The sequence below is a fragment of the Salvelinus sp. IW2-2015 genome, linkage group LG20 (genome assembly GCF_002910315.2).
Source record: "Salvelinus sp. IW2-2015 linkage group LG20, ASM291031v2, whole genome shotgun sequence".
Taxonomy (NCBI): Eukaryota; Metazoa; Chordata; class Actinopteri; order Salmoniformes; family Salmonidae; genus Salvelinus; species Salvelinus sp. IW2-2015.
The window spans coordinates 25,163,682-25,185,329 of NC_036860.1; the positions used below are offsets into that span (position 1 = coordinate 25,163,682).

At 45.9% G+C, this 21,648-nt stretch overlaps 1 protein-coding gene across 1 annotated transcript in view; it reads left to right on the top strand.

Annotated features, from left to right (window-relative positions):
* The window catches only part of LOC111981742 (rap guanine nucleotide exchange factor 6-like), a 167,581-nt gene that overhangs the window by 80,429 nt on the left and 65,504 nt on the right, over window positions 1–21,648 (top strand). The window contains 1 exon segment of the mRNA XM_070449279.1: window positions 18,109–18,240. Coding sequence (XP_070305380.1) covers window positions 18,109–18,240 — 132 coding nt within the window.

Genomic DNA, 21,648 nt, shown 5'->3' on the forward strand with positions numbered 1-21,648 from the left:
AAATGAGTCTTTACGCTATGCATGATGAGGTTGAATTTGGAAAGCACAGCATGAAAGGTAAATGCGAGTGAGTGTCTATGGCTCTGTCACTATGCTGGTTGGGCTCTTCTGGGCTGGTTGATTCTCCTCTTACTTGACTGTCTGACAACATTTTGCCCACCTGAGCTGCAGGACCGGTGGCTGTCTGTCTCTCTCTCCTGTGCTAAGGTGTCCATCCATCCAGCCTGAGGGCCAAGTAGGGCCCCTAATCACAGGTTACTCAGGCGTCCTGACAGACAACTGACAGTAAAATCACAGTGTCGCCAAGGGACCAGACATCTTGGTGTTGAGAGCTTCCAAGATTGCTTGTCTTCGTTATGAGAACTCTCTTAATGAGGGAGGGGTGTGAAGATGGTTGACACGTTAATGCCAATCTCTTGTCACTCCAGGTCTYCGTTCCAAGTTACTCCATTTTCCGCTGAACTCCTTTTGACCAAGTTATGGGTTCTCGACATTTTGTGTTTTTAGGCTCTGTGGTTCTTCAGAATTTGCGAAAGATTGACTAAATGTTTGCGTTGATTGYAATGAATAAATGGCTCCATAGCCTAAACCACAAGCTAATGCTCCGAAATCAATGTCTGTGTGATTTATGGAAAGGGTAGATCATGTTAGGCCTTTGCCCTTTAATTTCGGTCTGCGCACCACAAGTTCTGAGCGCGGTGTTGTGAAAAACATTTGACCTTAGGCGCACACCATTTGCGCTAACGTGTGTGTGTGTTTCTTGGAGGGGGTTGGGAAAACGCAGAAGACAAATTTCCAACTCGTGTGGGGCCTAGTAAAGTATCTTATCCACTGCTTTTTTTGATAAAAGAACTTGGAATGGCTGCATTTATACTGCTAACTAAGACACGTCTATGATCGGAGATAAGAGATCACACATCCCGTCATCGCGCACAAGACCTCTCCATCCACAGTGGAGTCTTGTGTATCATCCGTCTGTTTGAGACGAGAAGCAGCCTGTTTGAAGACGTGGCTAATGAGAGTCGACGTGTGCCGCCCGTCGTTGATGAGACGAGCGGACCTGAGGAGAAAGGTTAATGAAGTTTCCCTGCGAGCCCATCAGCCCGAGCACAAGACTAACGGAAGCTACAGTATGGACAGAAATAGCATGAAGGTCATGATCATTTGTGTTGTGCCCGAGCCAAGGAGGAAGCTGATGAATTCATGTCTACCTCTTTCTGAGGAGCGAGTTTCTGACCCTCACTTACGGTTGGCCGTCCGGGGTATTGACTCCCATCTCTTTTGATCTACTGTTATGTGGTTGGGAAGTGGTCTTGTTACGCCATTCCATTTTTCCTCTGAACAAGATGGTCACTGCCAGCATTCATCGACCGGAGTCCTTCTCATCTGTGGCAGTGCTGGACAAACTCTTTTCACGTATTAGACTACTATGTGAATGCTATTGCGAATGAATTAGCTACTTCCAAACTGGAGCATGCAAAAACAGCACTATTGGCTGCTCAACAGCTCATGAGTTGGTTTTCAATGTTGACATAGCAGGTCATGCCTTAATGAATACTCAAACACGCTGGAATAAGATTAACAAGTGAGCGACGCAAGTAGAAAGTGCCACTGATTCACTGTGGATGGCTTCGGATGACAGAAGCCAATATCCGGCCCACTGTTTTCCCTGGCCTGAACCCCGTGAACCTCCCTGGAGCCTGTCTCCATCCCTCTGTGTCACTGTAKACTTCCTGGTCTGACTGCCTGAGGCTGTAGTTTGTTTTGATGGGTTCCCGAGAGAGACCAATGGTCTCCAATCATACAATTCCGGCCAGGGCCACAGTAATGGGGACTGCTGCTGCTGTGGGGTGCTGCTCCCCTGCATCTTTAAGCCTCCTCCTGTTTACTATTGGCCATCCCGTCTGGACATCTCCTGTAACTTGTGCTGTGTCCCAAAATGGCAGCCTGTCCCCTATGGGACCTGTTCGGACGTGGTGCACTGTATAGGGAATAGGGTGCCATTTGGGGCGCAGGCTTGGTCGAGGGTTATTAATGGAGCCTGGAGCGCGTTAGCTTTTAGCGTCCATCCATTGTCCCCTGTTGACGGCTCTGCTCTGGGATCAGGACAGCTGTCAMCGGGTTGATAAGGCTTGTTGCCTTGTTCTGTTCTGCTGCGTTGAGGTGTTTACTATCTACTTGGCCACCGAATGCCTTTCCTACCCTCAGGGGAGAGTGTTTCCCTGCTCAAGTGCAGAGTGCTTAGTCTTGCTACCTCCGCAATCAATGGGCTTGCAGAACTTTGGATTGATGCCCCTTTGAATAGTAATGGAAGCGGAGGGGAGAAATATCTGCAGTGAAATGGATCCAGGGCAGTCAGGTAGGGAGGGTGCCCAATCGACAGGCTCTCTTGGTGGGGTAACTGTCTCTCAGCCCAGCCTGGTCTCAGTGCATTTCGTACGTAAATCCAAGGTACTCCATTTAAATCAAATACAATTATATTGGTCACATTTGCAGGTTTAGCGAAATGCATGTGCTTCTAGCTCCAACAGTGCAGTAYTACCTAAAAAGTAATATCTAACAATTTCACAACAATACACACACACATCTAAAGGAATGGAATTAAGAATATATAAATATTTGTACTAGCAATGTTGGAGCGGCATAGACTCAGATACAGTAGAATATAATAGAATACAGTATTTACATATGAGATGAGTAATGCAAAATATGTAAACATTAAAGTGACCAATGTTCCCATATTAAAGTGCTCAGTGATTTCAGCCTCTAAGGTGCTAGTGAGGGCTATTTAACAGTCTGATGGCCTGGAGATAGAAGCTATTTTCCAGTCTCTCGGTCCCAGCTTTGAAGCACCTGTACTGACCTCACCTTCTGGGTGATAGCGCGGTGAACAGGCAGTGGCTCGAGTGGTTGTTGTCGTTGATTATCTTTTTGGCCTTCCTGTGACATCGGGTGCTACAGGTGTCCTAGCATGATATGTTACGTTTCGTTTGGTATGTATTAATTTGGAGATGTCCATCACCRGTTTTGTATGATATGTTAAGAATTACAAATCATATTATACGTTCCGAATTTGCAAAAATMTACAATATGTTCTGAATTTGCGGAAATGTATGATATGTTACGAATTCTAGCTAGGTGGCTAGGGTGGCATGGGTTAGCTACCAGGCTAAAGTTAGCTAGGGTTAAGTTTAGGAGTTAGGTTAAATGGTTAAGGTTAGGAGAAGGGTTAGCTAACATGCTAAGTAGTTGCAAAGTAGCTAAAAAGTAGTAAACCGTTTCAAAGTTGCTAAAACGTTAGTTGTCCGGGTTGAGATTCGAACTTACAACCTTTTGGGACGCTAGAAGTTCCCGTTATACGCCCACCCACCCCGACCCACCATCCTACTTTAGTTTTTTTGCCTTAAGTAAKCGTCTGTCTTAGGTAACCATACCAAATGTAACACATACTAATTTGAGTGTTCCGGATTTACATTTACTAGGTTACGTCTAGTCTATGAGACCGGGCTCTGGCTCTCACTGGATGTGGACCTCATCCAATCATATTCTATTATTATCAGGACGGATGAAGTCCGATGTGAAGCATTAGATCCTATCCGAGGTATTATATAAGAGTATTCTAGGTAGGTTTAGATGAGGGGGAAAGTATTGGAAATCAAAATGTGAAAAATCTATATACATCTTTGCCGCTGTGATGTATTGGCCATGGAAGATTGTTAAACACTTGTTTGGTACAATTAATCATTTTCAATAACATGGKAGTTCATTGTGAAGCCGCAATGTGCAAAAGATGATCCTAATTCACAAATACTTGATTACTGTACATTGATTGACCCTTATACTTACATGTGTCTAGAGGAATACGCATTGAACTTGTACTTGCTGCCGTACCCCGTTCAAAGGCACTTTAATCTTTTGTCTTGCCAATTCACCCTCTGAATGGCACACTTACACCCTACACTCCATGTCTCAATTGTCTCGATTGTCTCGATTGTCTCAATTGTCTCAATTGTCTTTAAAAAAATAATATTTCATCTGTCTCCTCCCCTTCATCTACACTGATTGAAGTGGTTTTGACAGGRGACATCAATAAGGGATCATAGCTTTCACCTGGATTCACCTTGTCAGTCTGTCATGGAAAGGTGTTCCTAATGTTTTGTYCACTGCATAGGGCCTTTTCAGACTCACAACACACACAGCAGAGAGACGGGGTGTGTCCAAAATAACACCCTATTCCCTACGGTGGACTACTTTAGTAGCCTCGTAAAAAGCCACCTGATCCCGCGACCTTACACGAATGTTGCTGATATCTGTGGAGCAACATTCAATGTAAGCTCGCGGGATCAGGCGGCTTTGCGAGGCTACTAAAGTAGTCCACCGTAGGGAATAGGGTGTTATTTTTGACACACCCCGTCTCTCTGCTGTGTGTGTTGTGAGTCTGAAAAGGCCCTATGCAGTGTACAAAACATTAGGAACACCTTTCCACCTGTCAAAATCACAACCATGTTGTGAATGGTTAATTACGAGGGATGGGCCGGAGGCCTAATGCATGGTCATAATTATGGCGAAACCCTGCCTTTTTTATTTCTTCAATTTCATTTCTTAACAATCCAATGTTAAACCTGACCTTAACACTCACCGCTAACCTCARGCCTAATGCTAATCTTAAATGAAGACCGAATAGCAAATATTTTGTTTTCATGAATATTTTATGAGCATTTTAGAATTTTGGGCTGTGGAACTATTGAAAAGCCTAATGCATGGCGTATCGATCCTTATCGCCTTCCTGTCCAGATGACACCCTAGACCTCCCTGGACACAGAAAGCTGTCTACCAGCCCAGACCAGAGCTTCTCTCCGTCTGCTGTTGTCAGTCGAATATTAAGATGTTTCAAGTAACAACAACAACAAAAGAACTAGCCTGAAATTGTCCTTTTTATTATTTTCGTATTATTATTCATCCGTATTATTATTCGAATTATGCCTCTCGTTCATCCGTTCACGCACGCCACTGATTAGATGACGAGGCATTTGGCTACCTTAAATGACAAGTCGCTCTCTTTTTTTATGTAAATAGCATGTTATGCTATGATACGAGAAACCGCGCATGCTCGGACATGGAAATGTATCTGTGGTCCCCATACTGCAGAACGAGCAATGAGAAACTCTTGGTGGTGGGGTAAGTTTCTCAAAACCAAGTCAAATCACACAAAAAGGTATCTGGACAAATCTATAACACCCCCCCCCCCCAAAAAAAAATATGAGATTTGGTCCCACAAAAAAAGTTAAAGTGTCGTAGTTGTGCTGTTTCAGAAACCGTGTGCCTATTTGGACTTTGTAAGCTACTCTCGCCTTGCATAATCTTGTTCGAACCATGCATGAACGCATCCTCCTTGCCAGTACGATGCGTAAGATCTTGATAATGCACTACTCTGCAATATTGAAGCGACGTATCATTTGAAAGCSTTATACCTACAGCTCTGCTTTTGTGTTTCATTTTTTTTTGTACAAGTGGAAGAGATTTGGTAMCGTGATGAGAAACACTGTCTAGCTCTCTGGCCTGTGTAATTGCTGTCCAATAAATGTGATGATGAGCGTTGTTGAGTACTCTGATCTAGGCCTGCGTCCCGAATGGCTTCCTGTATCCTATATAGTCCACTACTTTTGACCAGACTCATATGGGCCCTGGTCAAAAGTAGTCCCCTACATTGGGAATAGGGTGCAATTTTGGATGCATCCCTGGCCCCCCTCTTCATTGGTATGCCCACTGTGCTGCTAGTGCTGCCATTATAGGACCCAATGACCTCAGACTACTAGTGGAGCCTCAAAGACATGCTAACTGCAGATGATCCCATTACTTAGCCGTCCCCCTGACACACACACACACACACACACACACACAGACACACACACACACACAGACAGAGAGAGCCCCCTCCACAGTCCCACAGCTCTGTCATCCATGTGCCCCCTCCCCGCCAGACCCAGGCGCTGATGATATTTCAGCCAGAGTAGCTTCACCCATTCCAGCATTCCAGCTGTTTCCATTATCTTAGTGCTATTGATTTCTCTCCGCCACTGGGTAGGCCTATACATAGCAGGCCCTTCTCTCTCTGGATCATTTTCAAGGGCATTTATAAATACAAAAATGCGAGCGCTGTGTGCCTGTCCTTCCAGGCAGATTGAGTTTAGACCTGTCTTTGTCTGCTTGCTCCTACAGGGGTTCACATACAGTACTAATTGACTGTGATCCTTGGGCCTGTATGAGCCTGTATACCCAACCCCCGCATACAGCCCGGTGTCGGTTCGACCAACAACACCCAGTTAAACCCCCAACAAGCATTTCGCTACACTCGCATTAACACCTGCTAACCATGTGTATGTGACAAGTAAAATTTGATTTGATTTGGAAGTATAGTAGGATTTCTTCCCACTGAGGAAGGATGTTTGTGAAGTGTGTTTGTGTGGACTGTATTGCTATCCACACGATCCACTCTGTTAGTTAGGACTCCACACTAAGCTGTCAGACAGGACTCGCTCCGCTGCGGTGTTTTCCACCATCTGGAGGGCCGTGAGGACTGTACCAACTGTGGAGGACAGGGTCCAGCTCCAGCAACAACACGAGAACAGAAGGGTGTGGCTGACTGTCCTGCAGGCTGGTCCCCCTTGTTTTAGTCCGGTGGTCCCTCCCTGGGCCTGTTGTTGTTATTGTGGTTGTGCCTGGCAGGGGGTGGAGGGGGGTACGAGGGCAGGAAGCATCTGGGAGGAGAGGGGGTTAGGAGGGGGCTCTGGAGTGACCTCTCGCTGGGTTTGGCTGGGCGGCCGGACGGATTGGGCTGTGTTAAAATACCGTGTTTAGCCTCCTGTGTCCTTCATACGGGTAGCACTGGCCATGGCCGCCTTTCCTGAGAGGCCCAGACTCCCACCTTCTTTTTTTCTCTTACACACACACACACACACACACACACACACACACACACACACACACACACACACACACACACACACACACACACATGGAGGCGGTCTGGGGCCCGTGCTCTATCGCTCTTGTTCTCTCTCTCAATTTCATTTTAAGGGCTTTATTATCATGGGAAACATATGTTTACATTACCAAATGAAGTGAAATGGATAATAAACAAAAGTGAAATCAAAAATTTACCGGAAACATTACACTCTCAAAAGGAATAGACATTTCAAATGTCATATTACGGCTAAGTACAGTGTTTTGACGATGTACAAATTGTTAAAATACAAAAGGGAAAATAAATAAACATAAATATGGGTTGTATTTACAATGGTGTTTGTTCTTCACTGGTTGCCCTTTTTTTGTGGCAACAGGTCACACATCTTGCTGCTCTCTCTCACATCCTCCCTCTCTCTCACATCCTCCCTCTCCTCTTACACCCTCCCTCCCCTCTTTCTCTCTCTCTCTCTCTCTTCTCTCTCCCTCTTTCTCTCTCTCTCTCTCTTTCGCCTCTCCTCTCTCCTCTTTCTCTCTCTCTCTCTCTCCCTCTTTCTCTCCCTCTTTCTCTCCTCTCTTTCTCTCTCTCTCTCTCCTCTCTCTCTCTCTCTCTCTCCTCTCTCGCTCTCTCTCTCTCCTCTTCTCTCTCTCTTCCCTCTTTCTCTCACTCTCTCTCCCTCCCTCTCTCTCCCTTCCAGTGCTGTTTGAGTATGGGACACAGGCCAGGGCAAGAGGAGGGAGGAGGTTTGCGATAGGTCTCAGCCATGCCACATCATGAATATTCATGTTGGAGACACATCAAACCTCCCTGGCAGGGAACTGGACCCATCCCTCTGAGACAGAGCACAGCCTCACCCCCACACTGATGTAAACGAACCAGGAGATTTTAATATGTAACCATTCCTGAAGAGGGATGATACAGGAACACTTCGCTTTAAAGTTTTGACCTCATGTCATTTTCTCACTGACCAGCAGAAGAGAGTAAATGAAATGAGTGATTACGCAATGCCTTTAAACCTGTACACACACACACACACACACACACACACACACACACACACACACACACACACACACACACACACAACCTGGTATTCCATTGTGTAGTGTAATTCCAGCTGGGTGATTAAACATGGATGGCCCTTACACTATTAGTCACTGTTGTCACACCTGAGACAGAGACAGCATCACCCGTAGACTGTCGCTGTGTCTGTCTGTCTGTCTGTTTGTCTGTTAGTCAGTTCTGGCTGCCACTCTGACTGACTCCAGGCTCTACCTTGGGCAAAAGTCAAAGCCCTTAGCTGGCGGGGCCAGAATCAGCACCAGGCCGCCACTTAACATCCTGGCTATCACAATGCTGGCCGTGCCCGCTCCAAAGTGAAGCCAACCCTTCCTCCTCTGACTCTGTTCTGTTACAACACAGGAAGGGGATGATTCAGCTCCCTGGAATCTCTTTAGGACCAGGAACATCATCCCTAAGATAGGATAATGACAATATTTTGGTGTTACTGTTTCCTGTTTTGGGGCCAGGCGGACTGTGACACTCGTGCTGGGCAAGGAGCAGCCTCTCGAGATGAGAGTTAAATGCGATATTATGATGACCAGGCTGTGATATGAAATGTGACACTATTTTGATTGTCATGCTTATGCTGCTGGCTCTGATTTGTGCGTTGGCGTAAAACCAAAGGGGCACAGAGAGTAACTACCCACCCCTTTGATTCCGTCCTCATTACGTCGGGGGGTGAGGGAGAGAGATGAATGAGAGATGTGAGGGTCTTCTCCTGACGGCCTTTTCCTACTCTCCTCTCGTCTCCCCGTGTGGCACGGCCCCTGCTCTCTCGCTCTGTTTCTCTCGCTGTCTATTCCTCCCCCTCGCCCAGCCCTGCCCGCCTCGCCTGTCTTCGCACGCGTCACCTCCAATTCCAAGTTCAATTCATTACGCCTCTCTCTCACCCGCAGTCTCTTCTCTGCCGAAGCCCCGTGTGTTCACTTCAGAGGGAGCGGGGGAGGAGGAAAGGGGGTTCTTAAAAGAGAATACTACCCCCCCTTCTCCCTCTCTCTCTCTCTCTCTCTCTCTCTCTCTCTCGCTCTCTCTTACTCCCTCTACTGTATCTTAATCTAGACTTTAGTTCGCTCTATAGCTCTGTTGTGTGAGAGTGCAGCAGGTGTTTTGGGAGCGGGGGAAAAGGTCAGGGTGGTAGGAAGCGGAGGGTCGGGATGCTCTCAGGGCAGGCTGGTTCACAGAGAGTTTAACGTGTGAGACGTCATACCGGCGCTCGGTCCACTGTACCTCTGTAACACCATTGAGCCAACCGAAGCGGTCTGTAGCCGCAGGGCTAATTTCCGACTGTGTGTGTGTGCGCGTGTGCTCTTCGGAGTGTGTGTGCGTTTCTCCGAGTGTGTGTGTGCGTTTCTCGGAGCGCGTGTGCGCCTTCTCGGCACTGCTCACACCTGACTTCTGACTACACTTATTTAGCATTTAGCTCCATTTGGCTGTGATGCCGTGAGTGGAAGAGGGCGATCTCTAAATAAAGATGGGATGAATATATATTTTATTGAACCGTTATTTAAGTAGGCAAGTCAGTTAAGACTTTGTTCTTATTTACAATGACGGCCAAACCCGGGCCAATTGTGCCCCGCCCTATGGGACTCTCAATCACAGCAAAGATGCGATGCAGCCTGGATTCGAACCAGGCACTGTAGTGACGCCTCTTGCACTGAGGTGCAGTGTCTTAGACCGCTGCGCCACTCTGGAGCAGAATTGACCGACATCAAAGGAGAACGACAGCGTGTGCCTTGTACTGTTTTCTCAACTTAGGTTGGCTTTATAACAGTTGTGTAACATGTTGAAATACTGGAGATTTGTTCTCTTTCTCAGTATGTTTGCGTGGTTTGTAATTGAGATGATGACGTTAACAATGACACTGTTTGCCAAGTGGTTGGCACACGCTGGACTCTGGTTTTTGGGTTCATGGGTACTGGCGTGCCATTGACGTTCATGTCGTGTCCCTTTCTAACGTTGTGGTGGCGTCATTATTCGGACGTTCCAATTCCCGAGAGAATGACAACTTCTACAGGCAATTTTTTTATTTAAATGGCTCCTCTGGCCAATCCATTTCTACAACCATCCCTTGGTTTTAGTGTGTACTCATTTCTGTCCTCCAGTAGAACTCAGCAGTCAATGGTCCATAATAAGCTGCTAATTAGCATGACTCTCCGCCACCCAAATAGAATGCATAATGACTCTTGTGTTGCAGGGGCCCCAGTGTTTGAGACTCAGCTCAGTGTTTAGTCTCCACCTTCCGTCCTCTGCTACGTCGCGACTCTACCTCCGGTGCATCCGTCTATTGGGCCATTAAAGGTTAGCCTAATGAGAGGGGGTGGCAGCCAGGATTGACGCTCATTTTCTTTCTGTTACCAGCACTGCTTTAGGTGTTTGGGTCTCGTGGAAGGGATGGAAAGCTGACAGGCTAGTGGAGTAAATCGACTGTATATCAATAATCTGATCTTTCACTCTGAGTGCTCTGCCCTGCAACGCTCCGCCCTGCTGCCCGGTCCTAAAACTGGCAAGCCTGTTACCTACAACAACACTCATCACGTGTGTCCGATGGCTGCCCTCGCGTCACTGACTAGCAGACACCTCTAGAGATCCACTCTATTCTAACCCACCTGATTTAGGTTGGGTGGATTTAAGCTAAACGGGCACAACTGCATGATATACGGGCACAACTGCATGTGCCAACCATTTGGCATAACACCCACACACACACACACACACACACACACACACACACACACACACACACACACACACACACCACACACACACACACACACCACCACACACACACACACACACACACACACACACCCTGGACACCATATGTGAATTAATTGCCACCCATTTATCTTCAGAGTTTGTACTGTTAGGTGACCTAAACTGGGATATGCTTAACACCCCGGCCGCCTACAATCTAAGTTAGATGCCCTCAATCTCACCCAAATTATCATGGAACCTACCAGGTACAACCCCAAATCCGTAAACACGGGCACCCTCATAGATATCATCCTGACCAACCGGCCCTCTAAATACACCTCTGCTTTCTTCAACCAGGATCTCAGCGATCACTGCCTCATTGCCTGCGTCCGTAATGGGTCCGCGGACCAACCCCTCATCACTGTCAAACGCTCCTAAAACACTTCAGCGAGCAGGCCTTTCTAATCGACCTGGCCCGTTGTATCCTGGAAGGATATTGACCTCATTCCGCAGTAGAGGATGCCTGGTTATCTTTAAAAGTGCTTTCCTCACCATATTAAATAAGCATGCCCCATTCAAAAAAAATTTTAACCAGGAACAGATATAGCCCTTGGTTCACTCAGATCTGACTGCCCTCGACCAGCACAAAAACTGTGGCGTACTGCATTAGCATCGAATAGCCCCTGGGCACGGTCACAGCTCTGCACCCCCCACAGCAACTTGCCAAGTCTCCCCCATTTCTCCTTCACCCAAATCCAGATAGCTGATGTTCTGAAAGAGCTGCAAAATCTGGACCCCTACATATCAGCTAGGCTAGACAATCTGGACCCTCTCTTTCTAAAATTATCCGCCACAATTGTTGCAACCCCTATTACTAGCCTGTTCAACCTCTCGAATCGTCTGAGATCCCCAAAGATTGGAAAGCTGCTGCGGTCATCCCCCTCTTCAAAGGGGGAGACACTCTAGACCCAAACTGTTAGAAACCTATATCTATCCTACCCTGCCTTTCTAAAGTCTTCGAAAGCCAAGTTAACAAACAGATCACCGACCATTTTGAATCCCATCGTACCTTCTCCGCTATGCAATCTGGTTTCCGAGCTGGTCATGGGTGCACCTCAGCCACGCTCAAGGTCCTAAATGATATCATAACCGCCATCGATAAAAGACAATACTGTGTAGCCGTATTCATTGACCTGGACAAGGCTTTTTTTTACTCTGTCAATCACCGCATTCTTATCGGCAGACTCAACAACCTTGGTTTCTCAAATGACAACCTCGCCTGGTTCACCAACTACTTCTCCGACAGAGTTCAGTGTGTCAAATTGGAGGGCCTGTTGTCCGGACCTCTGGCAGTCTCTATGGGGGTGCCACAGGGTTCAATTCTTGGGCCGACTCTTTTGTCTGTATACATCAATTATGTRGCTCTTGCTGCGGGTGATTCTCTGATCCACCTCTACGCAGACGACACCATTCTGTATACTTCTGGCCCTTCTTTGGACACTGTGTTAACTAACCTCCAGACGAGCTTCAATGCCATACAATGCCATCCTTCCGTGGCCTCCAACTGTTCTTAAATGCAAGTAAAACTAAATGTATGCTCTTCAACTGATTGCTGCCCGCACCTACCCACCCGTCTAGCATCACTACTCTAGACGGTTCCGACTTAGAATATGTGGACAACTACAAATACCTAGGTGTCTGTTTAGACTGTGGACTCTCCTTCCAGACTCACATTAAGCATCTCCAGTCCAAAATTAAATCTAGAATTGGCTTCCTATTTCGGAACAAAGCATCTTTCACTCATGCTGCCAAACATACCCTCGTAAAACTGACTATCCTGCCGATCCTTGACTTCGGCAATGTCATTTACAAAATAGCCTCCAACACTCTACTAAGCAAATTGGATGCAGTCCATCACACTTTGTCACCAAAGCCCCATATAATACCCACCACTGCGACCCGTATGCTCTTGTTGGCTGGCCCTCGCTTCATATTCAACGCCAAACCCACTGGCTCCAGGTCATCTATAAGTCTTTGCTAGGTAAAGCCCTGCCTTATCTCAGCTCACTGGTCACCATAGCAGCACACACCCGTAGCACGCACTCACTGGTCACCCCCAAAGCCAATTCCTCTTTGGCCGCCTTTCCTTCCTGTTCTCTGCTGCCAATGACTGGAACGAATTGCAAAAATCACTGAAGCTGMAGACTCATAWCTCCCACACTAACTTTAAGCATCAGAGCAGCTTACAGATCATTGCACCTGTACATAGCCCATCTGTAGAATAGCCCACCCAACTACTTCATCCCCATATTTTTATTTATTTAGCTCCTTTGCACCCCAGTATCTCTACTTACACATTCATCTTCTGCACATCTATCACTCCAGTSTTAAATTGCTAAATTGTAATTATTTCCGCCACTATGGCCTATTTATTGCCTTACCTCTCTAATCTTACCTAATTTGCACACACTGTATATAGACTTTTCTATTGTGTTATTGACTGTACGTTTGTTTAACTCTGTGTTGTTGTTTGTGTCACACTGCTTTGCTTTATCTTGGCCAGGTCGCAGTTGTAATTGAGAACGTGTTCTCAACTGGCCTACCTGGTTAAATAAAAGTGAAATAGATCAAATAAAAAAAACACACACACACACACACACACACACACACACACACACGATAACATATGCGCTATACACACACATACACATAGATTTAGTACTGTAGATATGTGGTAGTGGTGGAGTAGGGGCCTGAGGGCACACAGTGTGTTGTGAAATCTGTGAGTGTATTYTAATGTTTTTAAAATTGTATAAACTGCCTTAATTTTGCTGGACCCCAGGAAGAGGGGCGTTTATTATGGGGATCCATAATAAATACAAATAGCTATGGCTGAGACGAAGTGGCTTTGGGACAGTTTGTTGGTATCTTAAACCAGTACTTCTTCAGTGTTTCCCCTKGATTCTTTTAGCAAGGGTCTTGGAAGGGGGGTGGGGGATGTCACTGGMCATCCTGTGTTCTTGTGCTTAAACATTATAACAAATTCAATTGGGGKACCTGGGCATGTGCCCTGCGATCCCGGTTGGTAATCCAGCTATTCCAAAAGTACTCCTAAATTCATTGTTTTATTTTATTGGTTTCATCGCATTAACTTTTATTTTGGCGATTTCTAGTTTTCAAAGATMATATTATTTATATGTAGGTCAATAATATTTTCTACAAACTTTCTCTGGTTTTAGTCATTTAWGTGTATACTTTAAGTGCGCTGCTGCGAAATGAATACAGCGTCAACACTGGTTACCTCTTGTCTTGATACATAGGAAATGGAGATCAGATCAGTGGTAACCAGTGTTCTCAGTCTCTACATCTAAAATGGATCCATCTCATCCCCCCCACCCTCTGCGGCAGCTCAAAGTCAGCCCAGGGTTAACGTGCCCGCCCTGCCGCCATGTGGGAGGAGGAGGGACAGTCCAATCCTCCGGGTGACAAATGTTTGTCTGGGAGTGTAATTGACGCTAGGGGGAGGGGGCCGGAGTGAATCATTTAGACAGATGATGATGGCTCCGGTGACATCATCAGAAGTCCTACCTCCCTCAACCCCCGAGCACAGCCAACCCTTCAGGCCAACGTGTCTCTGTCTCCGTGGACTGCTTGGCTCTGTGATAAAAGGAAGACAGCCTCTCCCTTTGGCTTATCTCTCTCAGCCTATGTCTTTCATTTTGGGATGGGAGGATTTTTCTCCTATCAAACCGAATATGATGTTTTGAACCCCCCCCGGATGAAAACTGGAAAAGAAATGGAGTGGATCCGTGCWTGTTGAATGCGCTACGCGCCCAGCAGTCTCTGTAAATAGGCTAACGCTAGCCCTCCCTTGCTGTGGTGAGCTGGAGCAGTAAGGCAGTTAGTTGGTAGTTGGCAAGCTCCACTATGTTTTAATGACGGAGCCCCTGCTGGGATCCTGTAGCGGTGCCTTAACTCCCCTGCCTCTGATGGAGCGGCCTATTCTGGACCGTTAGCCTGTCTGTGTGAACCAGAGCCATWACTAGCATCACACCCAAACGGCTTCTCACTGCTTTAMACCATCRCTGCGTCCCAAATGGCGCCCMATTCCCTTTTATAGTGCCTAACAGGGACCTGTTCAGAAAGTAGTGCGCCATGAAGGGAATTAGGGTGCCATTTGGGACGTAGGCGAGGTCTCACGGGAACAAGGCGACTGCAGGTTCAACCCCGCGACAGTTAATTACTGTAGCCAGTCTACGGAGATGAAATGAGTTCAGTATAATAGTCGTATTTTCAAGAAAAGGTTAGAACACGAGTGAATAAATGACATATTCTCTGTTGTGACTCTTCAGACTATGTTTGGATGTTTGGAGATGAGCGTTAAAGGATCGGTCCTGGCTCGACTCGCGTCCCCTCGTTGATGTGATGAATTCATACAGCAGGAGGCAATCATTCATTTTTAATCACCCCACACGYCCGTCATTAATTCATGAGCAGAATGGGAGGAGAGCCCCTCCCCAGCCGGTGGTATGTGGGAGGGGACTGGAGTGCGATTTAAGTTGCTGTTGGTGTGAAATGTAAATGAGCTCTACGAGGCTGCAGTTATTACCGAGGTCTTCCCTTTCCATTGGTCCGTTTGTCCTCCTGGCYCCCTCATTAGCCAATCCCACCCGCCCACATGTCATCAGACTTCATCCACAGGATAAGAGACTCTGGCTGCCGTGCCCCGTGACATCAACACCCGCTCTGGTGTCACCACTAATGCTCCTGATTGTAGATATTTGCAGCATTGTTATTGCTGTGGTTTGACGGTGTGAGTTTTAACCTGAGTGGTTGGCGCATAGAGATCCTATATGTTCCATATGTACTTCCATGGGTTGGAGGCCATGGAGGATGGATGCATACATTAATTTTGTCCTCTGGGAATCGGATAGATTTGTTTAATGGATGCAGGGGGGGAGATTGGCCATTGTCGTAAACCTGACCCCATCATAAAGGAATCAATATTGACCCACCTGGCTGTGGAATAAACAGAATGGACCGCCCCTCTAGCGCTGATAGAGACACTGAGAAAGAGTCCGTTCTAACCGGCCCCTGTTTGGCTGGCAACACTTTTAATAGTTAGGCTACTCTGACAGCCCCGTCTGGACCTCTTCACCCCACTAGCCTGTCTCTTTACATAGAACTGAGGTGGGAGAGCCCAGCCCATCCAGGAGACCTATTTGTCTGTCTCCTGTCTGTCTGGTCAATGACCATTTGTCTAACCTTCTGGTCAGTGTATGATTTCTGCAGCTCCAACTAGGTGTTATTGAGTAGAGTGTTGTTCTCATGATTGCAACTGGTTCTCCTCTCTCCTTGTACAGGCGGTGTGTTGGAAAGTGTGTGTTGGAGAMGTTTGCTGGTTCATGGTTGGAGGATGGGCTCTCCCCAGTAGGGCCCCCACAATTATCGTATAATCGTATAACCGACAATAACAAAACATTTTTTTGCAGTATAACCATCTAAATACATTCATTTTTTGGTGAAGGGGAGATTTAACTTTATAGTCAAGTAGATGTACTTTACCCATGATCTGTTTTCATTATTACATGAATAGGGTKAAGTTGGTAATCATTTTAAGAGCAGAACGGCACAGATGGGAGGAGAAGCTTKTTTTTCAAACGTTCCAAGTGGTCAAAACTATTCTTTTTTGAAGACGMGGTTGTCACCAAAGCTGTGTTGTATTCGTTAGGTGTAGGTGTACCACAGCGAATTTGCAAATATGCATTATGAAATTATTTAAAAAAAAATATATATATATAATAATAATAACAATTCTGACATGAATCGCGGACATTTGCATGACACTGAATCTTTACCCCAAATTCCGTTGTCGTCACAGCCCTACTCCTCAGCCCTGTGGGGGATGGGTTGTAGAGGTCGTGGGGCAGCCCAGCCCCCACCCGTACATACCGTAGACTTAACTTGTTTAATATTGCATGGTGGCACGGCGATGGCTCCGGCGCCAGCGTTGGGTGAGTGTCTTGTTGTCTGGCCGGCCGGCAGCGCCAAGCTTGCAGAGGTTATGGAGGAAGTGTGCTGCAGGTTCACCCGCTGTCGACGCAACCGGACCAGCTCCCTCACCCGCTGCGGACTGGTAAGACCTGGGCACGCTGGACTGGAGCTGGTAGAATACCTGATCAATGGAATATAGAAGCTGAACTGGGTCACGTTGGATGTGTGTGGTTTGGTTGCTAGCAAGGCATTGGTGACRGCTCTTTGTCTCTTTTGGATTGATTGGCCTTTGTGGACTAGTGTGTTTCTTGAGTCTCTCATAGGTGGGATGGTTTGCTTGGTTGMTTGATGAAACACGGGGCTGTTGTGGCGTTATTCAGGTTGATTGGCAGTTTATCTTGTCCTCCAGTCTTTGTGAGGTGATCAGTATTGATGTGTTGTGTTGTTAGCTTATGGCTTTGATGATTGTTTGTTTATATACCATCTCAGAGAACAAATCTGCGTCCTGAAAGAGAACGACGACAGTGATACATTTTTCTTTCAATTACAGCTTATCTTTTTTTTTTATCCCCTTCTCATTTCGCCAGGGGACAAATTGGTTTACTGTCTTTGTTATGAAAGGAATAACCGACTAAATGTTTTCACGACAAATAGATTTCTTCTCTGTTTTTTAATTAAGAGCGTTCTTACGTTTAGCTTCCAAGCGAAGTCGCCAAGCTTGAACGAGATCAAACTGCTTAGTGTTTCTTTGAGTGTGTGTGTGTGTGTGTTTGTTTGTGAGAGAAAGCATCCAGGCACATTCAGTGAGCTGCTGCCTGTCATATTGATAGGGCTGTATCATAGCGGCTGATCAGTGCCTGTTGAGCTATGACAAACGGTATGACCGACATTGTGACAGACAGACAGTGGGCCTGGGTAGGTAATGTAAGAAAGAGGAGTTTGGGAGGCCAGGCAGTGTGTGCATGCCAAATGGCACCCTGGTGTAAAGTAGTGCACTAAARAGGGAATAGGGTGCCATTTGTGGCACAGTCACTGGTCCAGATTTACTGTCACAACTCTGTCGCAGTCTCCCTAAGGTCATCCGGAAACCATAACACTCTTTTTTTCCCCCTCAAACCATCAAGAAGTATGACCTTTCACTGAGGGTCAGTGCCGCCCGCGCTCCCCATTATTTATAATCCTCTCAAGTTTTGTCTCCGTCCCCCTCCTTTATTTTGATGAAARAAAAAATCTTGTATCAAGCTTCATGCTGCCAAGTCGACCGCACAAAGGCACCTGCAACAACACACGTGTGTCTATGTGTGTCTGTGTYTGTATTTGTGTGCGCGTGTTCATCTGTGTGTGTCCTGTGGTATTAACAGCTGTCCTCTCTTCCTGTCTGTGTGTCTGAGCAGCTTCCCGGAGACCTCAACAAGATGCACCTTACAGACCACCCCCACAGCCAGGGGATGCATGTGCCGCCCAGCCAATCAGGATGCAGCATCGCCAGTGATTCGGGGAGCAGTAGCCTATCAGACATCTACCAGGTCTATACACACATTATGTAATTCACCATTCACCAACTGAGCTGATGTTGTAGGCAGGGTTTAAAATGATCATCCGCCAAATGCGGGTAGATTTTGTCATTAGTGGGGTAAGAATGCATATTTCAGCAGCCACGTTGGCGGGTTGTCACACGGAGTGTTTGGGAACGCTTAAGTTTGTTTTGCCCACATGTAGAAGTTGGTCGAATTGACAAGAAAGGCTAGAAAGTGTGACTTTGTCCTCGTGTTTCTTGGCCGGTTGCATCGTTTTGTTCACATTCTAGGTTGTTTTTCAATGTTARAGTGCTGAACAATTATCCGAAGTGTCAGTTATTTTTCTGACAATCACTTCAATTATTTGAATTCCGTTTCYTTCGTTTTTTTRTCTCCCTCTGAGCTTAATGCGCTGCATGAACTCTGCGATGTAGTAGGGAGTTGTAGTTTCCAACAGYCCAATGTTCTACATAGTTTAGCACACAAAACGTGATAGTTATCTACAATGACCATAATCCATTGCAGCCTACTTGTCCGGTCTGTGTTTCTTTTACGCCTGCTACTTAAGAGACAGAAGAACGCGCGATCAAGATGGGATACATAGAGAGCAGTTGCTTCGAGGTATCTCTACCTGAAAATACATGATCTAAGTGATTGATAGTTGGTATTCAGTAGTCATAAAAGTATGCCTTATTTACTTTGAACAACTACTAAAATAGTGATTTCTTTCAGACAGCATAAACAGCAGCTCTGTAGAGATGAGATGACTTAGAATGAAATCATAAAGTCATCAAATAAAACAAATATACATAACAAATTAAATATTTTATTAAATAAAGTCATGTGAATAAATGATGGTTAATAAGTGATAAGCAGTAATGGGCAGTCACTAACYTCATGGGACTTGTATTCATTGTTTTATTCGGTGTTGTTACAGCATTCAACCCACATAATGCATTGTGAATGTAATGTTTCAACAACAACAAAAAATATATAATAATTTCTTATTTAAAAATCAAAGTATAATCCAACGAAACGACCTCAAAAAGAATTAATCGCTCAGCACTACAATGTTAGTTTGTGTTGGCTGCAACTGTCTGCTGCTTGGAAGACATTGCAGTCCGATATTTTTTTCATCACAAGCTAGTGCCCAAGTTACCACGGTAACGGCCCGTTCCTTAAAGGGCCAGTTGACATTTTTTGTCTCGCCTAATGATTGTGCTTGATTGAGCATGGAACACGCCCAAAAACTTGAATTTACTCACTTTGTCGTTCTCCTAGATGTATTTGTGTGCTTCTACATTTCTACTTAGGAGCACATCATGTACTCCTTGTAGCAGGGCTCTTGATGTTCTGTTGTAGAACACGTGATGTTCTGTTGTAGAACACTTGATGTTCTGTTGTAGAACACTTGATGTTCTGTTGTAGAACACTTGATGTTCTGTTGTAGAACACTTGATGTTCTGTTGTAGAACACTTGATGTTCTGTTGTAGAACTTGATGTTCAGTTGTAGAACTTGATGTTCAGTTGTAGGACTTGATGCTCAGTTGTAGGAGTATTTATCTGTTTTTATTATTGGATGTAAATGATTTATTTTAACATACATTGGTTTCAAAAAGTAAATGAAATGAAGCTATATACCCTGTTTACTTCTTACTAGTTATACGTTTCTTGTTTTTGAAACATTAGAAAGCATGCTCATCGTTATTTACATTTTTGGTGTAATTAAGGCTTGTAGAGTTTTTAATCCGAGTGGCTGGTGGACCCAAAAGTTAATTTCCCACCCTGGTTGTAGGCCTGTAACATCCCATTTCAAAAGCTTTTGAAGTTCCATTATTTTTAAGTAATGCTCCTAGCCTTTTTGTTCTCTCAATACTGTATGACTTTGAAGTCAGTCAATGCTTTCTTGGTGAATGTACTGGATCTGCATGTGAAGCAGGAAGGAAGAAAAGGTGTTGACTTTGCCATCTCAGAGGCTTCCCCAGCATGACTGACCCAGCTCTCCCCAAGCGCTCTCCCTAGCCCTCTTGTTGCCACTCCTCATCCCTCTCCCCACRCTTCCCCGGCTACCCCCTGCCTCTCCAGCTCAATGGCAGCGATGGTGGAAAGAACACGTCCTCTCCTCCTCTCCCTTCCGTCCAGGTTTGTTAATTATAGTGTGTGTTGGCTGGGCTTCCTGTGGTTCTGAGGGGCCCCTCTGTCCCTCCTGTAGCGCTGTGTGCTAAAGGTCAGAGCACACAGGACCCCGCCCTACTCCTACTGCATCATCATTGCTAACCCCACCCACCCTTACCTTTAACTCCAGTCCACCCCAACCCTCATCATTACATATACTTTTAACCCAGCCGTACCTCTACCCCACCTCTCCTCGCTCTCCTCTCTCTCTGGCGGATGTGATGGCTCTGGCTCAGTCTCCTGCACAAGCAGGAACTGATGTRCCTGTCAGTTTAGAGCTGCCCCGGTAACTGTTCTGAGACCTGCATGGGCCCAAACCCTCCCTCCCTCTCGCTTTCTGTCTCTGTGTGTGTGTSTCTCTCTCTCTCTCTCTCTCTRWCTGTTTCTCTCTTTCTGTTTCTGTCTCTTTCTCTCACTCTGTTTCTGTCTCTCTCTGGGTCTCTCTCTGGGTCTCTCTCGCTCTCCCTCCTCCTCCACATGCTGAAAGAACCGAGCTGCTCTAAAGTCTGACACCCAGACAAAAGCACAAGGGATCCAGAGATGAGGAGAGAGGCGAAGAGGACACTGATCCTCTCAGGGTTTCACACCGTCTGTACAGACAGTCTTTCTTTAGCCTAGTTCTTGTCTGCCTCTACTTGGCCATTGTAAACTCTTGTAAGGCAGTTGTAAGATCTCAAAAAACGGTGCGCTACCGTTTTTGTGCTTCTCAGGAAGCACTGTCTACCTTCAGTCAAACTGGGGGATATATGGATCGTTTTCAATAGGGCTACTTTGGTTGTAAGTAGATCATAGGAGGGCTTGACCCAGATAAAGACTTGAGTCGTGCACCCTCACCGTGCTGTCAATCATCCAACCTAGGACTGTGTTTAGACTCATACCTGGACCTTAACACTAGAACTGCTGGGCCTCGAGGGACCCCCCCTCCCTCCACCTTCAAGCTAATGAGCAGTCATTCAGTCAGCAATGTACTTGAATACGTTTCCTATATGCTATTGCTAAAATAATAATCTGGTAGTGTTTATGAAGGTTGAATGCAGGTGCAGGTTTTGCAGGTTTTGTTTATTTCAAATAAGACATTAGTGTTTTCATTAGTTTATGTTACTGTAGGCTATATGTAAAAATGAGAACATCAGTAGCTTAAACGGAATTGTAAGCGCCAAGTGTGCTTGATTAAATTGTGGAAATCAGATCAAAAGTGTCTCTATGAACAGCGGTCCAAAATAGTGAGTTATTATCTGCTC